At 38.5% G+C, this 23957-nt stretch overlaps 1 protein-coding gene across 1 annotated transcript in view; it reads left to right on the top strand.

Annotated features, from left to right (window-relative positions):
• The window catches only part of RGS17 (regulator of G protein signaling 17), a gene marked incomplete at its 3' end in the record, with an annotated part of 28326 nt that extends 4846 nt beyond the window's left edge, over positions 1 to 23480 (top strand). Inside the window, exons 2-4 of the mRNA XM_082668600.1 lie at positions 12637 to 12726; positions 14197 to 14431; positions 23292 to 23480. Of these exons, the coding sequence (XP_082524726.1) occupies positions 12637 to 12726; positions 14197 to 14431; positions 23292 to 23480 (514 nt within the window). The remainder of the gene's footprint in view (positions 1 to 12636; positions 12727 to 14196; positions 14432 to 23291) is intronic.
• Between the last annotated feature and the right edge of the window lie 477 nt (positions 23481 to 23957).

Genomic DNA, 23957 nt, shown 5'->3' with positions numbered 1-23957 from the left:
ACCCTCAGAGACCTGATTCATCTCACATGGGAGCACAACTTATCTGCATAGGATTTCCAAAGGACGTGTAACCAGACCATCAAAAATATCACTTACAAAGAATTCTAGTTTTGAAAACTCTATCTCACCATGTCATAGGTAAAATTTGTCAGTAGTTTCTATAACTTACACCATCTTTTAAAGGCACACAATCAGAAGACATGTACCAAAATGAACCCAGGTTTCCCAGGCCATATACACAAAACCAAAAAGTGGACGTTGGCACAATGGACCATCTCTGTGTCATGCACTTGTTTATTCACTCCTTTACAGCTGATTGAATGCTAATTATTGCCTGGTACTGTTGATGTCATTAGCTTTCACCAGATTCTCCCTGCCTCTACATTGACAGGCAACAAATGCTCAATAAGCAACTGAACGTGGACATGAACATTTGCTTTACTCCCTAGGTCACCCTCCAGAAAAGTTTAAGATTCAAACTGCCTCTGCCAACAGAATGCCTCTACCCTTTTCCAAGGAAGGCACACCGTTCTTCTTTTTTTTAATTTTATTGGAGTAGAGTTGATTTACAATGTTGTGTTAGTTTCAGGTGTACAGCATAGTGATTCAGTTATACATATACATATATTCATTCTTTTTCAGATTCTTTTCCCATTTCGGTTATTACAGAATACTGAGTAGAGTTCTCTGTGCTCTACAGTAAGTCTTTGTTGGTTATCTGTTTTATATATAGTAGTGTTTGTATGTTCATCCCAAGCTCCTAATTTATCCCTCCCCCCTATGTTCCCCCTTTGGTAACCATAAGTTTGTTTTCAAAATCTGTATGTTTCTGTGTTGTAAATAAGTTCACTTATATCATTTATTTTAAAATTAGTTTCCACAAATGAGTAATATCATATAATACTTGTCTTTCTCTGACTTACTTCACTTAGTATGATAATCTCTAGGTCCATTCATGTTGCCGCAAATGGCATTATTTCGTTCTTTTTATGGCTGAGTAATATTCCATTGTAGATATGAACCACATCTTCTTTATCCCTTCCTTTTTGACTCTATTTACTGTAAATGTACATATTTTCTGAGTGTCACATTGCAGTGCTTAGACCATCAATGGAAAAATGGATGTGAAGAAAACAAAATACTAGATGAAAATATTATACCCAATTTCATTTAAGAGAGTAGAAAGAACCAAAACAGAATGGAGAAAGAAGATTAAATTAATTCCAGCTAGAAGCAAGCAAGAGCCAGCCCCTGCCTGGCCCTGTGGTGAGTGGAGAGGAGACGCCCCGGAAAGACGGAGCGCCAGGTGGGGCGGGGAGAGGACGTGGGCCTTACCAGGTCGAGATGTAGGAGAGTTCTGACACGGAAAGGGCGTTCCAAAGAAAACAAAGATGGGTCCTCAGGAGGGGAGAGGATGGATGGTGAGAGGAGCCTCGCTCCGTGAAGAAGCCCAGAATTCTAAAGTGACAGGAGGAAACAGACTGTAGGCGAAGAGACTGGGCAGCGCGTCCAAGGACAGCACTTGGCACTGAGACTTGAGTGCCGTCCACGGGCCCACATACCCCAGTTGGCTTCGAGTCATTTCAGGGTCATATCCGGGGAGGATCTCTCCATCTCAGCTGACGCACTGTATGTCGTGGTGGGGTGGGTGAGGGCCATCTGGGTCTCAAAGGGCAGGATGTGGTGGAGCTTCTCGATGACCTTGGCAATGGGCTACTGCTGGTCAGCCCCATGGCCACGCCTCCCTCTGCCCTGGACAAGGCTGCACACTTGGGGGGCTGGTCTGACGCCCAGCTCACTGTGCTGGTTTTCATACTAGTGACTCTCCTTCTCTTTGACATGCGTTTTTGTTTTCTAGGTGAGGGCCTTCAGTAAAATTATGCTATATGGATTTTAGAGTGGAATTCACAGCCATTCATATCAGTCAGTTGGCACTGGGCCTTTTCCTAAACGTGTACTAAAGTTTTAAAATAACTAAAAGTATATTTTGGCTTATAACATAACATTTGGCACATAGTAGGTGTTTAATTAATACTAAGGTGTTGAATGGTTGATGGAATTTGGATTTTCCAATTGAGTCTACTTTATAAAATATGGAAATTTGTATCACAGATTTTGTTTCTCAAAAATTACAGGTATATTCTTCTATCATTAGCATAATGATGTGGCGGGAACCACCAGATTTCTTCTTATGCACCATGTTCTTCATTCCCGTGTGTGTGTGTGTGTGTGTGTGTGTGTGTGTGTGTGTTAGTAGCAGTACTAGTACTAGTAGTAGTAGCAGTTAGCAGTAGAGAAAGGCCAGGATTCCAGGAGGGAGTGCTAAAATCTGGTTAGTACTACTGGGATATAAAGTCAAGAAGGACAAAATAGAAGACTAGAGGCACAATGACAGGTAGTAAAATGCCTTTTATGGCATATTAAGACGTTAAGACTTTACACCTTTTTTGGTTATGGGAAGTGACTGAACATGCTTAAGTGAGAAGGGGACAAAGTCCATTTTATGTTTGAAGTATATCCCTGTGGAGACAATGGAAACTGTGTGGAAGGACAGGACAGAAACAGGAAGCATGTTAGAAGACTTCTGTAATAGTCTTGGTGAAAGATGCAAGGGGCTCAAAATGAAAGGTGATTAAAAGGAATGGAGAGATTCCAGTTTCAAGAAAAAGGAAGTACTGTCAACAATTTGCAGTAGACGTAAAGGAGAAGGGAAGGATAACGCCATTGCTTTGCTTGAGGGGCCGGGTTGATGGTAAGCCCATCAGATGAGAGAACGCTGGAACAGGAGGTGGTTTAGGCCAGGATAGGATGGTGGGTTGGGCTCGCTCCATGTGTGGTACCCAAGGATTAGCTGTGGAAATGATTTTGAAGCTTGCAGGGCATGTCTTGATTAGATATAACAATCAGGGAGTCATCAGCATACAATATACAGGAGATAAAAAGGATGGCCCAGCATGAAGAGCAGTGAGCTACAGGCTGAAACCTCAAATGTAAATCCTTAAACCCACTACTGGGCATATATCCAGGGAAAACTATAATTCAAAAAGACACATGCACCCCAATGTTCATCGCAGCTCTATTTACAATAGCCAGGACATGGAAGCAATCTAAGTGTCCATCAACAGAGGAATGGCTAGAGAAGATGTCGTACATATATACAATGGAATATTACTCAGCCATAAAAAGGAATGAAATTGGGTCATTTGTAAAGACGTGGATGGACCTAGAGACTGTCATACAGAGTGAAGTAAGTCAGAAAGGGAAAAACAAATATCGTATATTAACACATATATGTGGAATCTAGAAAAATGGTATAGATGATCTTATTTGCAAAGCAGAAGTAGAGACACAGACATAGAGAACAAACATATGGATGGATACCAAGGGGGAAGCGGGGAGTGGGATGAATTGGGAGATGGGGATTGACATATATACACTATTGATACTAAGTATAAAATAGATAACTAATGAGAACCTACTGTATAGCACAGGGAACTCAGTGCTCTGTGGGGACCTAAATGGGAAGGAAATCCAAAAAAGAGGGGATATATGTATACATACAGCTGATTCACTTTGCTGTACAGTAGAAACTAACACAGTGTTGTAAAGCAATTATACTCCAATAAAAATAAAAATTTGTAAAAAGCCTTTAAAGAGAAAGCAGTGCAGCTCTGCAAACAGAGAATGCAGAGACTAGACAGTCTGGGAGGTAACATACAAAACACACCACTGCGCAGGCACAGAAGCCCAGACAGTAAAGACTTTCACACAGAAGGGAATGATGGATGTTGCAAACACACGAAGGAGGTCTGATGCGATAAGAATCATAAAACTTCTTGTCATCTGGCCTACCAGGAAGTTATCAGTGAACTCTGTGAGAATTAAGCATCTCCTTAGGGTGCACGAGGAAGAAGAATTCGGAGAGAAAAGCTGCTGAGTGCAGCCCTTTTCAAAGGCACTGAGATACCCTGATCTTTGGGGGGTGAAGATTCAAGTTGAGGGAAGCCAGTGTTCCCTTTCTGATTTAATCAAAGCAAATTATTCCATTTCTAAAACAATGTGAAATCCAGCCCTTCTAAATCCTGGCCAAATTACATGAGCGATCTGGACAAAGGTTAAGAACTGCCCACCCATCCCAGCCTCTGCAAATCAATAATAATACAGAAACTGAGGTTATGACATTTTGCTACCCCTAACCTATCTATAAAATGTCATAGTTGTGCTACATCTTATTGAAGTTAATAATTTTCATCTCTCTCATTGGAACTCTTTTTTTTTTAACATCTTTATTGGAGTATAATTGCTTTACAATGGTGTGTTAGTTTCTGCTGTATAACAAAGTGAATCAGTTATACATATACATATGTTCCCATATCTCTTCCCTCTTGCGTCTCCCTCCCTCCCACCCTCCCTATCCCACCCCTCTAGGTGGTCACAAAGCACCGAGCTGATCTCGCTGTGCTATGTGGCTGCTTCCCACTAGCTATCTATTTTACATTTGGTAGTGGAACTCTTTATTAGTCCTTTTAAGCCTAACTTATTTAGGTCTAGGCCTGGTAGACCTATTAAAATCTGCCTGATGTTTTAGGACATCACTCAAGAATTACTAATTACTTGTCAGATAAGACAATAAAATCCACTTCTAGCAAATATGAAGTTGATTGTATAATAATTCTGCTTCATTGGGTTTTATAAATATTATAATTTTCGATGCTATAAAATTCATATCTTTGTTTCAGATATCGATATACTATATATTAATATATATTATATATATAATAACATTATATATATAATGTATATATTAATGTACATTTCATGCCTGGGAGCATGTGCTTCTAAGTAGAAAGCAAATTTCTGCCATTGCTACTTTTCTGTAACAGAAACATAGATTATTTAAAAGCACAAAACCCTTTTAATTGACCAATTACATAACAGTTGAATAATAACTTCATATGTTTCATTGTAAATAGATGTGGTCTTGCCATATTTAAAGATTACACACAAATTCTAATAACATGCCTTCCTCATATAAAGCCTACTTTCAAGAGGCAGCACTGGGGAGGGAAGAAAACCACACTGGAATTAGACCTGGATGCATCTCAGTCTCATAACATATAACTGTGAAATGTCTGGCAAGCTTTAGTTTCATCTGTAAGATGGGATTCACAACAGTTACTTTAGGGTGCAGTTTCTTTCAGGAACCCCTGAATCATCCTTTATTGATAGATATTATTTGCAAGTCTCAGGCTGAAAGGAAATTACCAGACTTTGGCCACTGTATGCTTAGCATGTTCTATTTCCATGTTGTCAGTTAATGTAACAGAACCTGTTTTCTGCATTCGGTATCCCTGGCCCTTTCTCCCCAGCTCTCACATGAACCAGCACAGGTATAACTTGGCATTCCCGGAGCACAGACCACACGCTCATTGATACACAGAGTGATGTGAGTTCATCACATCCTGGGATAAAGTCTCCCCACAGATCAGGACTGTTGCCTTCAATCATAGTTGTTTTCAAGGATGCTCCCACCTCAGCCCAAACATACTCACACACACAGTAACTGGAAAATCCCCCGGGAAGAATGAATGGGTGGATGGGTAAGTGACCCTGCCAGCAAGCAGATGTTTTTCTGAGTCAACTGCTAGGGTTTTAACATTTTCATTGTCCTTTTTATAACAGAGACACAAGTTAACTAAAGCTAGAAGCTTGAGCTCCAACTTAACTGATGCATTTAAAGATCTGGATGATTACATGCCATTTTAATAACAGTGTCTACTAACTAAATAAAAGTCCATTTGGCTTTTTCGCATCCAAGATATTTGCTTTCCCACAAAAGCATCCACTAACTTAATTATGACTTACAGGGAAAATTACAGTGGGTTGAAGGAAGAGCTTAAAATAGGATTTCAGTCAACCTGAGAACTGAAGTAGAGGATTCTATGGATTGGTGTATGTTATAGGAAGTACATCTAAATATTCAATCCTATAATTCTCTTAATGTTAAGGCGGAAAAAAAGAAACTCTACATATGCCAAATAGGAGGCTTTGGTTATTTAACTGAACATCAGCTGACATAGTAGATCCAGATTTTAACCAGGTTATAACTTGCTAAATGCAGTTGGCATTTTAAACCAAATGAATATCCATGAACTTAAAATACATGGCTTAGAGTTTGAAACAAAAATTTAATACCAATAGAAAAAGGGAGTTTTTGAAACCCATCTTTTCCAACTGAAGCACGTATAGAGGGAAATTGGTAGCGCAGAGGGTGAGTATGAGAAGACAAAGTGATTTTGTTTTCAGTTTCCATGCAGCAAAAGAAGCAATTAGCATTTACATACAACCCAAACTGGGATTGAAATCGTTTGGAGAATCCACTTTCACAGTGGCTCTTTGAAAACATTTTAAATAACAAAAAAATTTCCTGCCTGTTGGTAGCTAAAAACCTTTTCTAATTCATTTGTTCTAAGAATGTATCACCCAAGATCTATATTACCCCAGCAAGAGACATAATTAGAGTTCAAACAGCTAATTATTGGAAAGGATAACTACGATGTTAATAGGATTATGCCTGACCCTTTTTTAAGACTAAAGTATCCCTAAATTAAATGACCTAGGGCGGGAAGTATCCAGAACATTTCCTAAATAGCAAAAAGGAAAACTGGGTGTAATTATGCACACCTGTCAAGATTAAATTTATCCCTTTTGAGTATATTTCACTCACAGAAAATTTGATGACTCTTTTCAAAGTCCTTAGAAAGATGTAATTATCAAAACCCCATACATGTAAGAATAGATTTTTTTTTCCAAATAAGGGTAAACTTAGAAACTTTCAGTTTTATTGAGTTGATTAAAATATTATATTTATAAAGGCAACATAGCCCTCTAGTGGACAGATTTTTAATAGCGGGTTATTTTACTTCTGATAGGCTTTAAATCTATGAAATAAAAGCTTAAACGAAATGAAACATTTGTTTTATAATATATGATACATGATTATGAAAAATAGGAGTACTTCTAGGGGCAATGATTTTTGGGGGTTTTTTGCTGTACGCGGGCCTCTCACTGTTGTGGCCTCTCCCGTTGCGGAGCACAGGCTCCGGACGCGCAGGCTCAGCGGCCATGGCTCAGGGGCCCAGCCGCTCCGTGGCATGTGGGATCTTCCCGGACCGGGGCACGAACCCGTGTCCCCTGCATCGGCAGGCGGACTCTAAACCACTGCGCCACCACGGAAGCCCTAGGGGCAATGTTTTTTGAGACAAGTGTTGTATAACATTCCAGACACACATTTCTAACCACCGTTGCCATCCTTACATACCAAGCTGTTCTACCAAAATGTAGAAATGAAAGAGATGAGGTTCAAGACATAGGTTTGATTATAACTGAGTTTTTATATGTCTGAAATTGTACATCGTATATGGCTACTGTCCCCCCTTCTGTTCCCTTTTTTCTTCCTTTTTATAGCCCTTTCTAAGCAATGCATCAGTGCACCTCTCCTTTCCCTTCTTCCCAAAGTTGTCTTTGCCAGTGGGAGCGAGTTGTATGTCCCAGGGATGCTCTTTGCAGTAACAACATCTGTTCTGGAGTCATGAGTGGCACCACCTCTTCTTCCCCTTGTCAGGTTTTGTTGTCAACCTTCTGTAACAGCTCCTTTTTCCCTGGCAATCTCAAGTTCCTGGCAACCAAGAAGTTGCTCCTTGCCAATATCTGCTGTATATTCAGTCCTCTGGGCAATACCTCCTACAGACTGGCAGCTGTGGGGTAATGTTGTTAGAAGGGGCTGTGCCCTCCAGACATGGGTTTGTGATAAGAGGTTTACCCTTTCCAGACATTTAAGAGCAATCCATTTCTCTAAATACGTGAAAAGGTAAAATACCACAATTAATTCTTCTATATCAAGAGAAGAAGCATTGCACAGCGAAAATGAGCATGAAATAAGACGTCGGAAGGTGTGAGTTCCATTGCTAGGCCTGATATGTTTTAGTTGTGGGTATCAAGTAAGTCAACCTCGGTGACTGCTTTTTCTTAAATCAGATGGGAATGATTAATAACAAAGCCCCTGCTTACGTTACAGGACTGTTGTGAGGAAGAAATGGTAAGGTGTTGTATGTGGAAGTGTTTTATAATAACAGCACGGTGTAAGTTTTTATTCCCTCTAGTTGAAATAAAAAACTCTTCGGTAAACTTGGAATTGTCATTTTAATATGCCACCAATTTGCCCTTCCACTGAATTAAGCATGTGTAATAATTTTCCTTTTTGTCACAAGTGTTTAGTTTAGTCTTTGCTTTCAACCTTGTGTAGTAGGTCACTACCTTTGTCCCCATTATGAATGGGGAAAATAAAGCTTGGAAAACCAAAATCGTCATCAAGGAGATATCTTTGAGATTTGGAGTCCACTTCATTGTTTTCTTGGCCCATTACATAACCACACCTCACTGACTATTCTAATTTATTGCTTCCATCCTGAAACGTCTGATTCGTCCATTTTGCTCTGCGTTGATATCATGCATTTTCACAACTCTACACGCTTTTATCCCCTCTGCTTGGAATCCTCCTTGTCTACGTCTCCATCTGGCAAACACATTTATTTCAACTCTCATTGCAATGCTCTGTGAGGCCTATTTAACTGTCAGAGCTCCTCAGTTTCAGAGCCTCTGTCTTGTTCATCTTGACTTTCCAACCCAGACACCGTTGCATAAATCAGGTGTCTCATACATATTTGTAAATCGTTGTTGACGCCTAAGTAAGGCTGTAGTATTATTTTACCATGGTATTTTGACTGAGAAAAATGACACATTTAAAGAATAACTTACCAATTTTTTTCAGAACCTGAAGGAAGTTGATTCCATTTTTGCACTGGGAAATTTGAGGTAGAATTGTTAAATATAAAGGAAAAGCTGATAGTACAATGTGAGAATATTAGAATAATGAATTGTCTTTACCAATGACAGTGGTTCTTTCTTGAGCCTATATTTTAATACAGTATAATACAGTTACACTGTATTAAATTTAAGCATAAATTTAACATAAATGTATTAAATGTATTAATTTATTAATTCCTCAGCTGAGTGTTTGTGTAAAGATATGTGGTTTTGTGATCAGCCTCTGCCCCAGAGTTACCATAGCTACTGCAAAGTTTTCGTCTTATTTGCAACCATTTCAAGGATTCTCCCTAAGAACCAATTGTTTACTGAAAGTAGACTGTCTTCCAAAAGAGTCCCCACACATAGCCATGATGATGAACCAGTAGGTAAGCTCGTTAAAGGGCAGTAGGTAATGTTTTCCATACCCCACTGCCCAAACTCCCCTGTAAACAAACAAAAAAATCCACCCGCACACAAAGAGGGCATATTTCCTTATTTTCTGAAGTATACCAAATGTATTTCTCTCTTCTCAACGTCACTATTTGAGACAATCTCTAATAAGATTTTATATGCTTATTTTAGTATTCTTAGCATAGGCTATTGGAATTTTCTCCCATAAAATATTTCAGCTTTGATCAAGACTCCCACAGTGAGCATTGTATATGCATTCTGTTCTCTTCATGGCTTTAGTTGTTTAAAAAGTGGAATTGTTGGTTCAAAATATTACAAGCATTGTAAAAGTGAAAAAGAACACGTCTCTACATGACCCCTCACGTTAAGCTTGATGTTTTCCTTTTAGAGCTTTTCTCCAGCACATATGTATATATATACGTTGATCCAGAGCAAATATGTCCTGTATTTTATTACCTTAAATGAACCCACTGTATTACTTAGAGCAGGACCAAGTAAAATTGGGGACAGACATTAGTCATGCCTAAGACAGATGGCAAACAGTCTAGCACCAAGTCTCCTATCATTTTCTCCATTTCTCTTCATCTTAAAATGGCATTATTTTAATGGTTCTTGATAATGGAAACTTTGAAACCAATTTTTAAAGAACAGTCCTAAAGGACAGTTGATTAAAAAGGACACATCGATTGCTAAAGGTCAGTTTCTTTCTACAGGGCAATGTTGTGTCCAATATTAGATCAAGAAATGGAGGAAACGGTGAACAGTTAGGCACTTACTGAATGTCTGTTTTAAGTAGTTTTAGTACAGATGTGTGTCCATATTTTACCATCTGTAGAAATCAAAGATATAAACACAACCCAATACTTCATAATGATCACTCTAATATGGTGGCATTTGGGATGTTTGTAAATATCACAGAAACAGATACAAGAGCCAGAATTCATCTTCAGAAACTTGTGAGTCATGTATGTAGATTCCAGATTTGTTGCTCCACAGCAAAGACACAATGGAGAACACATTTTTTCAACGATGCTGTGTTTCAAAGTTTTTCAAATAAGGATACCTGCATTGGTGTGGCATGCTCCATAGGATACTGTGTGGAAACGTAACTGAAACAAATTCTCAAGGAGTTTATTATTTAATCAGCAAAGCAAGCTCATTTTCCAGTCTTTATATAGTCCCTCAGTATGTGTGCACACACACATATGAGCTCGGTGAAGCTTGGCAGAATGAGTACTAATTTCCTATTTAAATGTGATCTTTCTAGGATTTACCCCCCAAGTTGCATATTTTATACATTTGGCATCATTAGTTTCTCCCAGGAAATTTCACAGAATATTGTCAATGGTGTCTTCCTATCTCCTCCCACCCACTTTCCCATAATTACCGGAAATACATCAAATTCCAGAGGGGCACTCTTACTCAAAGACACTTTGAGAAGTTAATGATGCTGCCCTCCAACACATTCCTAACCTGCAGACACAGTCACAGCTCGGCAGGCAGAGACTCAACCAGCCGCTCTCTGAATCCCCCCTCGCTGCTTCCTCGCGGCTCCCCACGCTGAAGGCTGAGAGGGGTCTGGAATTGCTGACTACCATGCAGAGCAATCCTCAGTCTTCTGGACATTTGAGTAACAATCAAACTATAGTTTCTGCTTCCCAGAATTCCTTGGGCCATACCACCTTTGTGAGAGGTTTCTCCTTTTCTACACCAGTAGATCTGCCACGTTCCCTATAAACTGGTAGAGGAGGACTTAATTTACTTCCCTCTGACATTTTTTTTTTTCATTGACGTGTCCTGTTTCTGACTGAAGAATCCTTTCCACTTCCTATTGAGTTCTCTTTTCTCCAGGTGGTCCAATTTCGCAACTAAGTTTTCCATCTAGTCCTACTTTCAGCTGTAGATTGACCCCTTTGCCTTCCCGTCTTTGCTACATTCTCTCCATCCTCACCCTTGCACCTCAGAATGAATGAATGAATGAGACATCTCTCCTCTTCCCTTACCGGATGTTCCAGGTCAATAATAGCTAATTGTTGGAAGCTTTCGCGCACTAAGACACAGCCATGTTTGGTGCCGCTTTTCTGCATTCACATAAGTACTCTATTGCCTCAGTGCCTATCAGACAGCATGGTTCATAATAACAATTACAGGGTGGCTCAAGAGAATTGGGTTCAAATTCCAATCATACCGCATATTTAGTGCCTGCCTTTGGGCCAACCTACCAGACAGCTCTGTGCCTCACTTTGCTCATCTGTAAAATGGGGATAGTAAAATTAAAGTAAATTAAAGTAAAAGAACAGCGCCTGGCACATAATAGGTACTAGGAAATAATAGTTTCCATTTCCCTTTGTTGAACAGATAATGAATGAACAACTGAAAGAGACATCATCTAACTTCTTTTGCTCTCTGACAGGCTCTCATGAAGCTTTTCGGCTTCTAGACAGAGGGATCAATTTGCTAATTCAGTAGCTTAGCTCTTCCAAGGCCACTGAGTTATCCTCCCCGCCCTGCTTCTTAATATCTGCCCTCAACCCCCTCATCACGTTGTCTGCACCTAGAACCCCACAACCCTGCTCAGCTACCGTTTACCTGAATCAGACAATTCTTATCCTTGTTCTGGGTTACTAAAGCCCATAGGATTATCCTAGCTCCTGTAGTCCTGTAGAATTCCCAAATTTATGTCCCAGAGACACAGAGACGCCTCCCACTCAATGCTCTAATATCCAAACCCCAAAGCCTCAGAGTGACTGGCTTTTCCCTCTTGAGATGTTGGAGGTTTACTTAAAGGGATGAAAGGGCAAAGAAAAAAATCAAATATAAATCCTGTCGCTCGAACTTGAGTGGATGGAGGAATGATGACAGAAAACCTGGTCTGCAGAGAAGGGTGATGTGAACTTAGCAAATTCTGTTGTAGACTCTGATACACTTTATCTTTTTAGCAATCAAGGGGGAAAAATCAATGGAAAACAAACTATGAATAGAACTAACCAAAAATCGAAATGGCATTACACTAAGGAGTAATGTAATGATATATATCAAATATTAAAGCATATAATCATGTAAGTTATCTCGGAGATTTTAAGTAATTTGAACTATGCATGGATGAAGTCCGAATGTATAACAGTATCCATTTTCTGAGGTTATGATTTACTTTATTTTATTAAATAATGATTCTCTTTCCTTTAGTTGACATGGGCTTACCCAACATTTAAAAATGGTATTGCTCTTTTTGTACTCTAAATACTCTCACATAGTTGAAAATAAAATTCTTCCATGAAATATTTTCCTGGAATTTTTTTCTTTTCTTTAAATAATTGGTTTTCCCTCGACAAAATAAAGTGTTATACTACATTACAGCCTCACTGTTAGGAATGAAGAAAGAGGGGAAAACGCAGGAAGACCCACACATACCACAAAAATGGAGAGTATCCAGGTCCTAGAGGAATGGTGAGTGTGATTCACGTTGTAATTGTGTCTTGCATGTACGTGCTGTGTACATCTACCCAATGCTTAAACATAATCTCTTGCTTCCCAGTAACTCCTCAAAATGGTTTTGTGAAATGAATGCATACTTAGTCTGGGAGATCTTATTTTGTGATTGCAACTGCTTTTTATCCCTTTTTTTTTTATTAGCTCTGTTAAACTATCAGCTAAAACATTGCTTGAGTTTATCCTTCCCTTTCAAAAAACAATGATTGATACATGAATTAACCTCTCCCCCTAAACTGCCCTAGTTCTCTACTTCCCTTTTCTGAGAATATTTTTAAGTTGTTATCTTTATAGAAGAGTCTAAAACACACACAGAAAAGATATGGAACTACCTAAGTCAGTGAGAAAGGGCACCCAGCTGTTCCTCAGTCCCATTTCCATTGGAAGGGACTCTAATTAAGTATTTTCGCCAAACTGAGAAGTTGAAATGCAGTATCCACAGAATAGAATTAAAATACAAGCAGATTATTTGTATAATGATATGTGCTTTCTTTTTCTACTTCTTATGAGAAGGTTTTAATTTTGATGCTTCATAGTAATTTTTCTGTCTTTTACACTTTTTTTGAAACAAATGAGGAAGTTCAGACATTTTGGAATAATAGCAAATCTATATAAAATATTTGGTCAAAAAGGTAAGATAAAATATAAGAATTTTTTGACCAAGCGTATTTTAGGTTGGAAAATTATTAAACAGACGAATGAATGGCAAGGCAAAATCAGGACCAATTTAACCATAAGAATCTCCAAGCTTCTATCCTTTACTTCTTTGATGTATAAGCAAAGGAAGTAATAACTGGTGGTTTCTGCAGGAAAGTAGTCGCTGAAAACCTGAATATAGGTATCTAAAAAGTCCCTGATGTCATTATAATTGTCCTGTGCTTTTTAACTGTGATAACTCCATTCATAGGTAACAATTCGCTCATAATAGTTACCAGAATAATTATTAAAGTTTAGGAAAATATGTGACAAGTGCACACAATGTATTCTTATTTTGATTCAGTGAAAAATGAAAAGACAGCGACCAGAGATGAAAAGAGAAACTGTATCTTATGGCTTGGAAATGAAAATCTAAATCAGATGCAAACAAAAAAGTTCAGTTTGCCTTTCAAAGTAATGCATAGGCTTGCAGTCGATTGTTTGGGTTCAAAAATGCCCAGGCTTCATTAGGGATCTATGATGACCACGTGCAGAGTGTGTGTAGCCCCTTGCTACTTGAATGCTTGACTCCCTAACACATAGCTTGTACCTACACGAATTTTTGTCAAGATCCAGAAATCTCTAGCCCAGTCCTGGCAGATGTTTGCCAGGTCAGGCTGGACTGAGTCTCAATGACCACTAGATGGCAGCAATTGCATGGCATTTCTACCTGCAGCTCACCATTCCCGCACCAAAGTTGCTTTTGATAACGGCCCCATTCTGTCTCTGCAGCCAAAACCCCACTTCAGATGAAGTCTTGTCCTGGTCTCAAAATTTTGACAAGATGATGAAGGCCCCGGCAGGAAGAAACCTCTTCAGAGAGTTCCTCCGAACAGAATACAGTGAAGAGAACCTACTCTTCTGGCTTGCCTGTGAAGACTTAAAGAAAGAGCAGAATAAAAAAGTAATTGAAGAAAAGGCCAGAATGATATACGAAGATTACATTTCTATACTCTCACCAAAAGAGGTAAAAATCTGGAAAATATTGATGTGAGCTTCTTAGACCAAGGATGAACCTAAAAGGACTTCTGTCCAAATTGAGTAATGAATGCACGGGGTGTGGACAAGCTAGAAGGCTTGTCTTGGTAGATAATCTATATTCCATTCTACCTGAATCTACCTGAACACGTGTTTCAAGGTTAGGTCTCCCCAGTATGCTTTGATCATTTATCTCTAGCTGAATCATGTGATAGTCTACTTGCTTTTCAGAACTACCATTAGGAAGCCTGGTAATACAAGTTGCCGTGACTTAAAGTGGAAAAGAAGAACTTACTTTGGGGCAGTGTTTCTCAAAGTGTGATCCCCAGATCACCTGTATAGGAATCACCTGGAGCATTTGTTTGAAAAGCAAATTCTCGAGGCTGACCCAGGACTTCTGAATCTGAATTTTGGGAAATAGAGCCCAGGAGTCCATACCTTTAACAAGTTTTCCACATACGTACTAGTTTGAAAACCTCTGGTATAGGGGAGAAAAACGAAAACAAAAGAAACCCTGCCATGTTGATGCTTATGATAGAATTTTTACAGAACTGAAGTATGACCCTTTAGGACCCATTAATATTCTTGGGGGAGAGATGTGTAATGGCAATCATTTTACTTGTTCTGGTTTTCCTGTTATTTATAAGTGCAAGCTATTTTTCCCATTGCCAGAATGTACCTGATAAACAAGGAACATTTCAAGCAACCGGATTGACACCGTTCCATTAGCTTTCTAAATATCAGTTTGCTCCTGAGAAACGGTCCCGCTACCAGAGTTAACAAGCATTTGGTGAGGGAGGGGCTGAGAGCGTGCCTGGCCTCTGAAGTGCTGAGTGACTGAGTTCCAGCAGGGCTTTTCAGAATTTGAACTTAGAATTTCCTAGAATGCCTTCTCTTCTGCACGCCACCCTCTTGCTCTCTTTTCTGTCTCTCTTAATCCACTGTGACTTTACCTGTGCATTTAAGTGTTCTGACCTGGTGCTGTCTGCCTCCGGACTTTATCCTCCACACCCCTCTCCTGCACGCGGACGTTTATTACATCCCCTAGAGACAGGTATCTGTCTCCTCTAGCGTTTGGTGCGGCCCTTACCTTTAAATCTGTAACATGAGTTTGTGTCTGGTCTATCAGCTCTGTGCTTGGGATGCTATATAAGCTATTTCACTTCTAATCAGATATACCTAAGTAATTTTTTAAAGATGTATCCGTTCGTGCCATTGGTATTCCAGAGTACTCCAATAGCATTGTCTCTGCAAAATGAGAAACCTTGAATTGGATACACAAAAGATTGTCTTAATTATTATTTCCTGCATTAACACAGAAAAAGTATTCATAGAAACAAGGTGGGGAGAAATTTTTCTATAGCCTCAATACATTTATTACTGATGCCACTTTGTATTTCTAACACCATTAAAATTCTGCATCCTAAAAATACATTCTTCAGGTTTCTGGTCTCTCTAGAACCTCAGCATCTAACCAGTTCTACTTGAATTTTATTAGTATATTAAGTTCACCTTCATTTTTATTTAATATTGCAATACAAGGCAAATATATCAAATAATCCAAATGTGCCCCAAGATGTGCTTCTCTTGTCCATAAGTACACATAATTACAGAGTCTTTGGGAAGATTATCTATCCCATCTCTCTCCCCCAAATATGTAACATGTATCATTTGAAAATGATTATTGTTTAAATTATCTAGTCCATTCCTTTGTACTGTGTATCCTCTTAAAATGACTGTCCCATTTTAAAACAATGTTAGTAGAAAAAGTGCTCTCTATATTAAGTACATACAATTCCTTTATTTTACAGTCTCCATTTTCTAATTTTAAGTTTTTGTGGGAAACACTTCCCCACTGTTCTCACAGCTCTTGAGTTTCAGATGTCACTCATTGATGGAGCTTTCAAAAATACTTAGTTTTCACAAAATTACTTCTTCTCTGGGCCACAGTTTAGAGATATCATAGTTATTGATTACTGAAATATAAATTATTGGATTTTCATTATTTTGCAAAAGTAATGGAGTTTTGTTTTAACCAAATTTCTTTACTTTGAACATGAGTTTCACCAAAAAGTCATTAAAATATTATTTCTTGAATAAGAACATGACCTTTCCTAAACTAAATAGACTAATATTTAGTGTAATAGCCTCTCTCCTTTAATATTCTCTAAATACCAGAGGCAGAGGTAAAATTCCAATTTTTATCATCTGGCTACTTGTTTGCTGATATATAAATAATTCTCAACATAGAATCTAAGTGATTGGACTGTATGAAGTACCTCTGTTTAGCCAACTGATGGCTCTCCTGTCAACATAGTAATTACACTTATTATTTAGCAGCAAAATTGAATAAACCCAAAGTAGGCAATTATAAAAGATAATTGTTAAGAAGTTACATTTTAAGCCCACGTATAGATATATTTACTTTTGAACCCAGTCAGGTGACTTGACTCACTTATATACTCCCAAAATGGCACTCACTTTCTAGCTATCCCAGGGCCCTTTCCAAAATATTATATCTCACTGACCTTCTATGCAAACACTTGTCCATTTCTAATCAACAATACACTGCTAACCGTTTAGTGATACTGTGTTATCACCCTTCAAGTTTTGTTTTCCACCACTGGAGAGAACACATGTCCCATCCAGAGAGCCCTGACTATATAGAAGTAAGAACACTGAACTAACACTCGGGTGGACAGATTCTAGTCCATGCTTAGCTCCAACTTAATTGTGTGGCCTGGGATAAATCAGTTCACTTTTTCTGGGCCTCGGTATTCAGTTGATTTGTTTATAAAAATCAAAATTCAAAGGGGCACAGAGGATAGTAAACCAAGTCCAGAATGGCAGCTGTAAGGCCCTTGTGGTGCTACTGCATTCTCCCCTCCAAATGTCATGGCCAATTAGTCACGGTCTTCCTCACTGCTGTACCCAGATTCAACCTCAGAGTCTGTCTTAACATGGTGCTCTGAGCAACCACTGCAAGGCCATCGGAGTTGGGAATCTACTTCCCGCTTTGGAGCCAGACAATCTTTTTCTACTCAGAATATTTTTAAAGAATATGAACATTTGAATCATTTGTAAAATGGTAATAACTAAATAACTGAAAATTGTCAGGACTGTATTCTTAACCAGAACCTCAGTTTTCTTCACTAGACTTTCATTTTACTTTAATTAGATCGGGTCATCATGTTGCCCTTTGTTAAACGTTAAGGAGGTCTACATTCTTAATATTATATATACATTGGGGCTTCCCTGGTGGCGCAGTGGTTGAGAGTCTGCCTGCCGATGCAGGGGACGTGGGTTCCTGCCCCGGTCCGGGAGGATCCCACATGCCGCGGAGCGGCTGGGCCCGTGAGCCATGGCCGCTGAGCCTGCGCGTCCGGAGCCTGTGCTCCGCAACAGGAGAGGCCACAACAGTGAGCGGCCTGCGTACCACAAAAAAAAAAAAAAAAAATTATATATACATAGCATATTTCCTTCATGAAGCCAGAGTGCTGAATGTTACATTTCGTTGTTTTAAGATCATGTTATATGCATTTTTAATAATTTGGATGTTATGTTATAAAATACATGTTTACAACCAGGAGGCAATATAACTTCCACTCTCGGCATAGCATGCATTTCAAGAGGGGAAATGACCAAATTTTAAATTTAAAAAAAAAAAAATCTAAAAACAGACAAAAATAACATTTCTTTCAAAAGTGAATTTTCTTTTTTGTCCTCAAAGGGAAAACAAATGGACGTAATAAAGAGGAATTTAAGATGAATAGTAGGCTTGCACATCACAGATGCCAGTGGCAACTTATATTAAGTATTGAAAAGACAAACCCAGCAAAATAAGGAACTTTAATAAAAAGTCTGCTTAAAAGTTATGACCAACTTAAACAGCATTGAGCTGTTGAATAAAGAAATATCTATAAATGCTGAAACAACTGTAAGACTTATGGGAATTGAAGAAAACTATGTGTGTTCAGATATCCAGTGACAGCACTGTCCTTAACCAGGGCTGTAATCCAGCCCCACCACTTAACCATCTGTTTAACACTAAGAAACTCACTTCAGTGCTCTGCAGCCTTAGATACCTTGTTCTGTAGAATGTGGGAATGGAAAAAGCTAAAAAAACCACTAAATCTATGACTTTCAGGCTCTGCTGAATGACAATTTTTATAGTAGTAGGAACTGTTTGCTTCTTCTGATTTCACCCTAAACTTCCAGTTGCTATCAGGGAGAAAAAAGCAAAAAGCCTATTTAAACACCAGAATTATCTAAACATAATGCATATGTGAAAGACATGTGGGTCCTATGTGTGCACATAGACAGATGTTTCTTCGTGCAAAATCATGTGAATTTAGCACTTTCAATAATTTAAATCAGTTTTTCTAAACAGGACTCATGATTGTACTTTCCTAGATTCATTTCTTTGTGCACGCATATTATCATTCAAAAAATATTTATTGAGTACTTCCCACGAGCCAGGTACTGGGCTAGATGTTAGGGATATGATGGTGAACGTTGGCCTATACCTTATGGAGCTTTCATTTTAGGAAGACAAACAAATCATGTCAAAAACAAGTAACTAAAAATCGTGATAAACATTATGATGAGGGTGGAGGTCAAATGATGTAGTTAGAATAGGGTTAGTCAGGTAAGGCCACTCTGAGAAGGTAAAATTCAAGTTGATACAAAGTCTAAAGACATTGGGTTTGAGGTGTCATTATACATACGCTCAATTATTATTATCATTACTATCATTACTTTACACTGGGCTTAAACTTTGTTGTTGACAAAATGGTCTTATGTATATTATTACAGTATAAGTCTCACAAGAATCCTTTAGCCTCTAGGACACATGGCACCATTTTCTAGGAAAGGAAATTGATTTTCAAAGAAGTAAAACAAGGATATTAGAATTATATCTGGTAGAGAGAGAACACAACCCTAAGATCTTCAGATTCCAAGTGTGATGCTCTTCCAGCTACAATATGCTGATGAGTTATTCCATTGTATTCCATTCATGATACTACTATGGATTTCTATGAACCCAAACTTGAACTTGAGACACGATAAGAACTAGTAACCTTAACCACATGTCTGAACTCTCCTTCAGAAACAAGATTAACTTTCCCATCATTTGTACGCCATCAGAAATACGGTTACTCCACTTCATCCTACCAGTGATGTTTGGTCCAAGAAACACATTCCAATAATCAATCTTATTTGTAATTTATAATTATTTTCAGTAGAAATAACCAACACAAAATAATATGACTAAAAACACACGTGGTAAAAGTGTATTAAAACAGATAGGAAAACCAGATAGCCTTCAGATCTGTAAAATTTTACATGAGAAGACCGAATTTAGTTAAAATTATAAAGAACATTTCCAATGGCAAAGACTATAATTGGTAAAATTGAACGTGGACTTATAAAGGAAAAAGAAAAAAATTAATCAGAATTTTACTTAGAAAATAATCCTAAGTAAAGCAGCTTCAGTAAAATTAAAAATAAAGTGGAAAAAATGGGAGAAAAATTAAATCATTATGTGTAAAAAAATTGTTTAAGGAATTAATTGACTTAGGAGGGTCCTTATGAGAGTAAAAGACTTCTAGTGGTAATTCATCATCTTCAGTACAATTCCACCGAAAAAATGTCCAAAGAGTCAAAATTTCCATGATGACTAGAAGAGGAAGACAGGGTCAAAACTTGGTGTGCTCCCTTTTGCCAATACTGACCTATTTTACATGAATTGGCTCCATTGCTAGGAAATCTATCAAGCATAATATTTAATTCAATTTGACCCAGGTTTTCCCAACCACACTAGAAAGATTTCTGTTTTCATCCTCCCCACTTTACCCCCCATACTGTTGTTGAACCTTTAGCTTTCATTTCATTTTCCCCCCAGTTAGTTTGTGGAGTTGCTGGTGCATATTTTTATGTTTGCAAGCCACGTGCTTTTCTTCTTCTCTGTCTCCTACTCCCTGTGGGAATGGATGCTTCCAAGTTCATTGAGTCCTGTCACAAAGTCACTTATGCCTTTTTAAAGCTTCAGTTACCACCTCTCAACACTGCCAACATTTCCAGCACTGCTAAAACTGCCAGTTAAATGCTGCCAAGTCTCTCAGTGCCCTCTTGTGCCCTGTCCCACAGTAGTAGATCGTTTTTTAACTGTTATTGCTGCACTGCGTCCCTCCCTTCACCCCACCTAAATGGGAGTCTGTGAGGACTAAGAAAAGAATTTCCATTGCCCAAGGATAGCTCTTGTCTTGTGCTACTCAACTTTCTCTTCGCCTAGCATGAGTTCTTTACAGGAAACTCCTCAGTCCTACGCATTGGCCTCACAAGCCATCCAATCATGGGTGAATCCTAGGGTGACAATGGCTCAGGCCCATGCTGGGATCCACCCACACTATCTTGTATTATAGATGTTCCACAATCGAAGCACAAAGATGCTACAAGATGAAACTATAGACTGTTATGCTCATGGGGTTTATCCTTGTTGTTTGACCTCTCTACACTTCTTTTGACAGACAACCTTTTCAAACAAACAACCAGATATTTAGGAAAATATTTTATTTTTCAAAAGGAAATAGCAAATGTGTTTTTGTTACAGATTACTAAATGCTGAATGGTACTACTTTCTGTACTGCATTTCACTACTGTTCTTAATTAGCCAAAAAAATTTTTAAATTATTCAATGAAGACTCAACACATTTACTAATTCAAATTATTTTATTTCTCTGTCTTCAGATAACTAATATTATTCCAGCTACTGATAAACTGTTATCAGTTTATCACATGTTAAATATGTTAATTATATGTGTTAGGGAACATATATGTTAAATAGCATATATTGCATTATGCTATTATTTAAGAAATAAATGACCTCTTTATCACTAATCTAATGTTTCTCTCTCCAATGAAAGAAAAATTTCCCAAGTTTGAAAGTAAGAGCACCATTTACAAAAATAATAGAATATGTTTGTTAAGATTCGCTTGACCATAACACCACATTTCAGAATAAGATCTATCAGTTTAAACTCCAATGCCAATATTTTCCTTTTGAGTAGAAAAACAAATGATATTTTTAAAGAAAAAGCTTAGATAAAAATTCTGTACTTTTTATTACTTGGCACTTGACGATGACCTCTTATGGCAGCAACACAGAGAATAAAATGTAAACGACCCATTTCCAGAACATCTTTTCTTTTTTCTTTAGAATTTAGAGAGAAGAATATATAGTTCAGCCAAGGAACGTTTAATTTTTTCTCTATATAAGTTAGTCTAGCTAAACCACAGAAATTGAATCTGGATCACCATTTCCCGACACATCCTCCCCTAGCAGCCATCCCTGGTGTATATCAAGGAACCCAACACCACATGGGCTGTTGAGCTCAGGCATCTGGGGACACCAAATGGAATATGAGTGGCTTCCGTCATTGGGACTGTTTCAGATCCCAGGCTTAGTCCAAACAGTGGGTGGGAAAAGAAGCCGAAACCAAAAAGGCTTTTGCAAAATGCTTGTGACAAAACGTTCAGCTATAAATATGAAAGGTTTGTATAGACTTGAGTACGTCATGAGACAAATAACTGTGGATCACAATGCCCTAGTCTTTGTTCAACAGTGAGAACTATGGACACCAATCAAGACTCTGAGGTGGTTTGCCTCTTAGAGGGTGTTGCTAACATGTCATTTCAGAGCAGACCTTAGTTCTTTTCCCAGAGTGTGCATTTATTGGTATTTAATTTCCCCCCCTTCCCATTTCAACATGCTCTACCAGTTCCAACCAGATTAGCATTTAGGGAGGAAAAAACCAAAACAAAACAAAAACAAAACTGAATCACTTGCAGAATTTAATTTCTTTACACTTTTCAAATAACACTGTATGATTAATGGGTACTCTGAATTCCTACTTACATTTCTCCTTTCAGAGATTGAATTTCAAGTAAATATTCTGCTTAATCTTTAGTACAGAGACCTTTGGATGTATTCCTAGGTATGGGCTACAGAGTGTCCTATGCCATGCCAGGTAGATAGAAGAGCTGAAGAGTGTGTGCTGTCGTTCTGCTCTACTCAGCCCTTCCACATTCCTGGTGTCCTCCTTCTGACACGGGAGGACTTGCTGGGATTTGAAACTATCGGGAATCAGCACTTGATATATGTGTTAAGTTTGGACAGAGAACTACTCTCTGCCAGATTTCTACCTTGTTCCATCAAGAGTTACCCCAGCAGTCTCATAATAGGAGGACGTCAATTTGTATCCTGGCCAGGGAATTCTCTAGCACCGCAACAATGAACAGAAATTGTCAAAAAAACTCCTGAGTGAATGCGTAGAAAAGATACATCCAAGTAAGCCAAGATCTCTGAAATAAAATTCTGGTTTAAAAGTTGGTTTTTGTTTGTTTAATTCAACTTTTGAAGGAGAAAAGTATGCAGGGTTATTATGTAACCTTTGAAAACATAACCTCAAGATTTCGGTTTTTTGTTGTTTTTTTGTTTTTGTTTTTTTTTTTGTTTTGCGGTATGCGGGCCTCTCACTGTTGTGGCCTCTCCCGTGGCGGAGCACGGGAGAGGCCGGACGCGCAGGCCGGACGCGCAGGCCCAGCGGCCATGGCTCACGGGCCCAGCCGCTCCGCGGCATGTGGGATCTTCCCGGACCCGGGCACGAACCCGCGTCCCCTGCATCGGCAGGCGGACTCTCAACCACTGCGCCACCAGGGAGGCCCCTAACCTCAAGATTTTAGAGTTATTCTGTGAGGTTCCTCTGAAATGTCATGAATCTATACTTACTTACTTGAGATCTTTTGAAAAAATATTATTTAATGTATCTGCTCTTATTTCTTTTTAGGTCAGCCTCGATTCTCGAGTTAGAGAGGTGATCAACAGAAATCTGTTGGATCCTAATGCTCACATGTATGAAGATGCCCAACTTCAGATATATACCTTAATGCACAGAGATTCTTTCCCAAGGTTTTTGAACTCTCAGATTTATAAGTCATTTGTTGAAAGTACTGCCAGCTCTACTTCTGAATCTTAATTTTTATTTTTAAAAAATCATTTTGGAGGGCTGGGATGAGAAATAAAAGTAGTTAAATAACACCTGAAACTGAGTTCCTGGAGAACTACAGTTTAGCATTCCTCAGGCTACTGTGAAAACACAACCATATGGTCTTTGTCTCCATTTTGTATCAAGGTTATCCATGGTTACGTTTGGAGAAAATACCACCTGAAACAATGAATTGCCAAATTAAGTTTGTTTCATTCAACACGCATTCTACTTGCAAGCAAACTGTATTTGTAGTCCTATGAACAGTCTCCTAGTGTATCCAGAGACTGCATGTGCAAAGTAAAACTGCTTCATTTGCCATGTAGTTGTTGTTAATATTTAAGCCAATGGCATAACTTATATCTGTATTTAAGGACTTTCGTGCAATATGGTCTTATAGAAATAATTGCCAAAAAGTTGGCTGTGGTTTGCATTTTTAAATATAATCTAAGACAGAAAAAGCCAATT

Source organism: Grampus griseus, assembly GCF_964374135.1.
Source record: "Grampus griseus genome assembly, chromosome: 13".
NCBI classification, from domain to species: Eukaryota; Metazoa; Chordata; class Mammalia; order Artiodactyla; family Delphinidae; genus Grampus; species Grampus griseus.
Note: the sequence above shows the minus strand (reverse complement) of the source record. Positions and strands in the feature narration are given on the sequence as shown.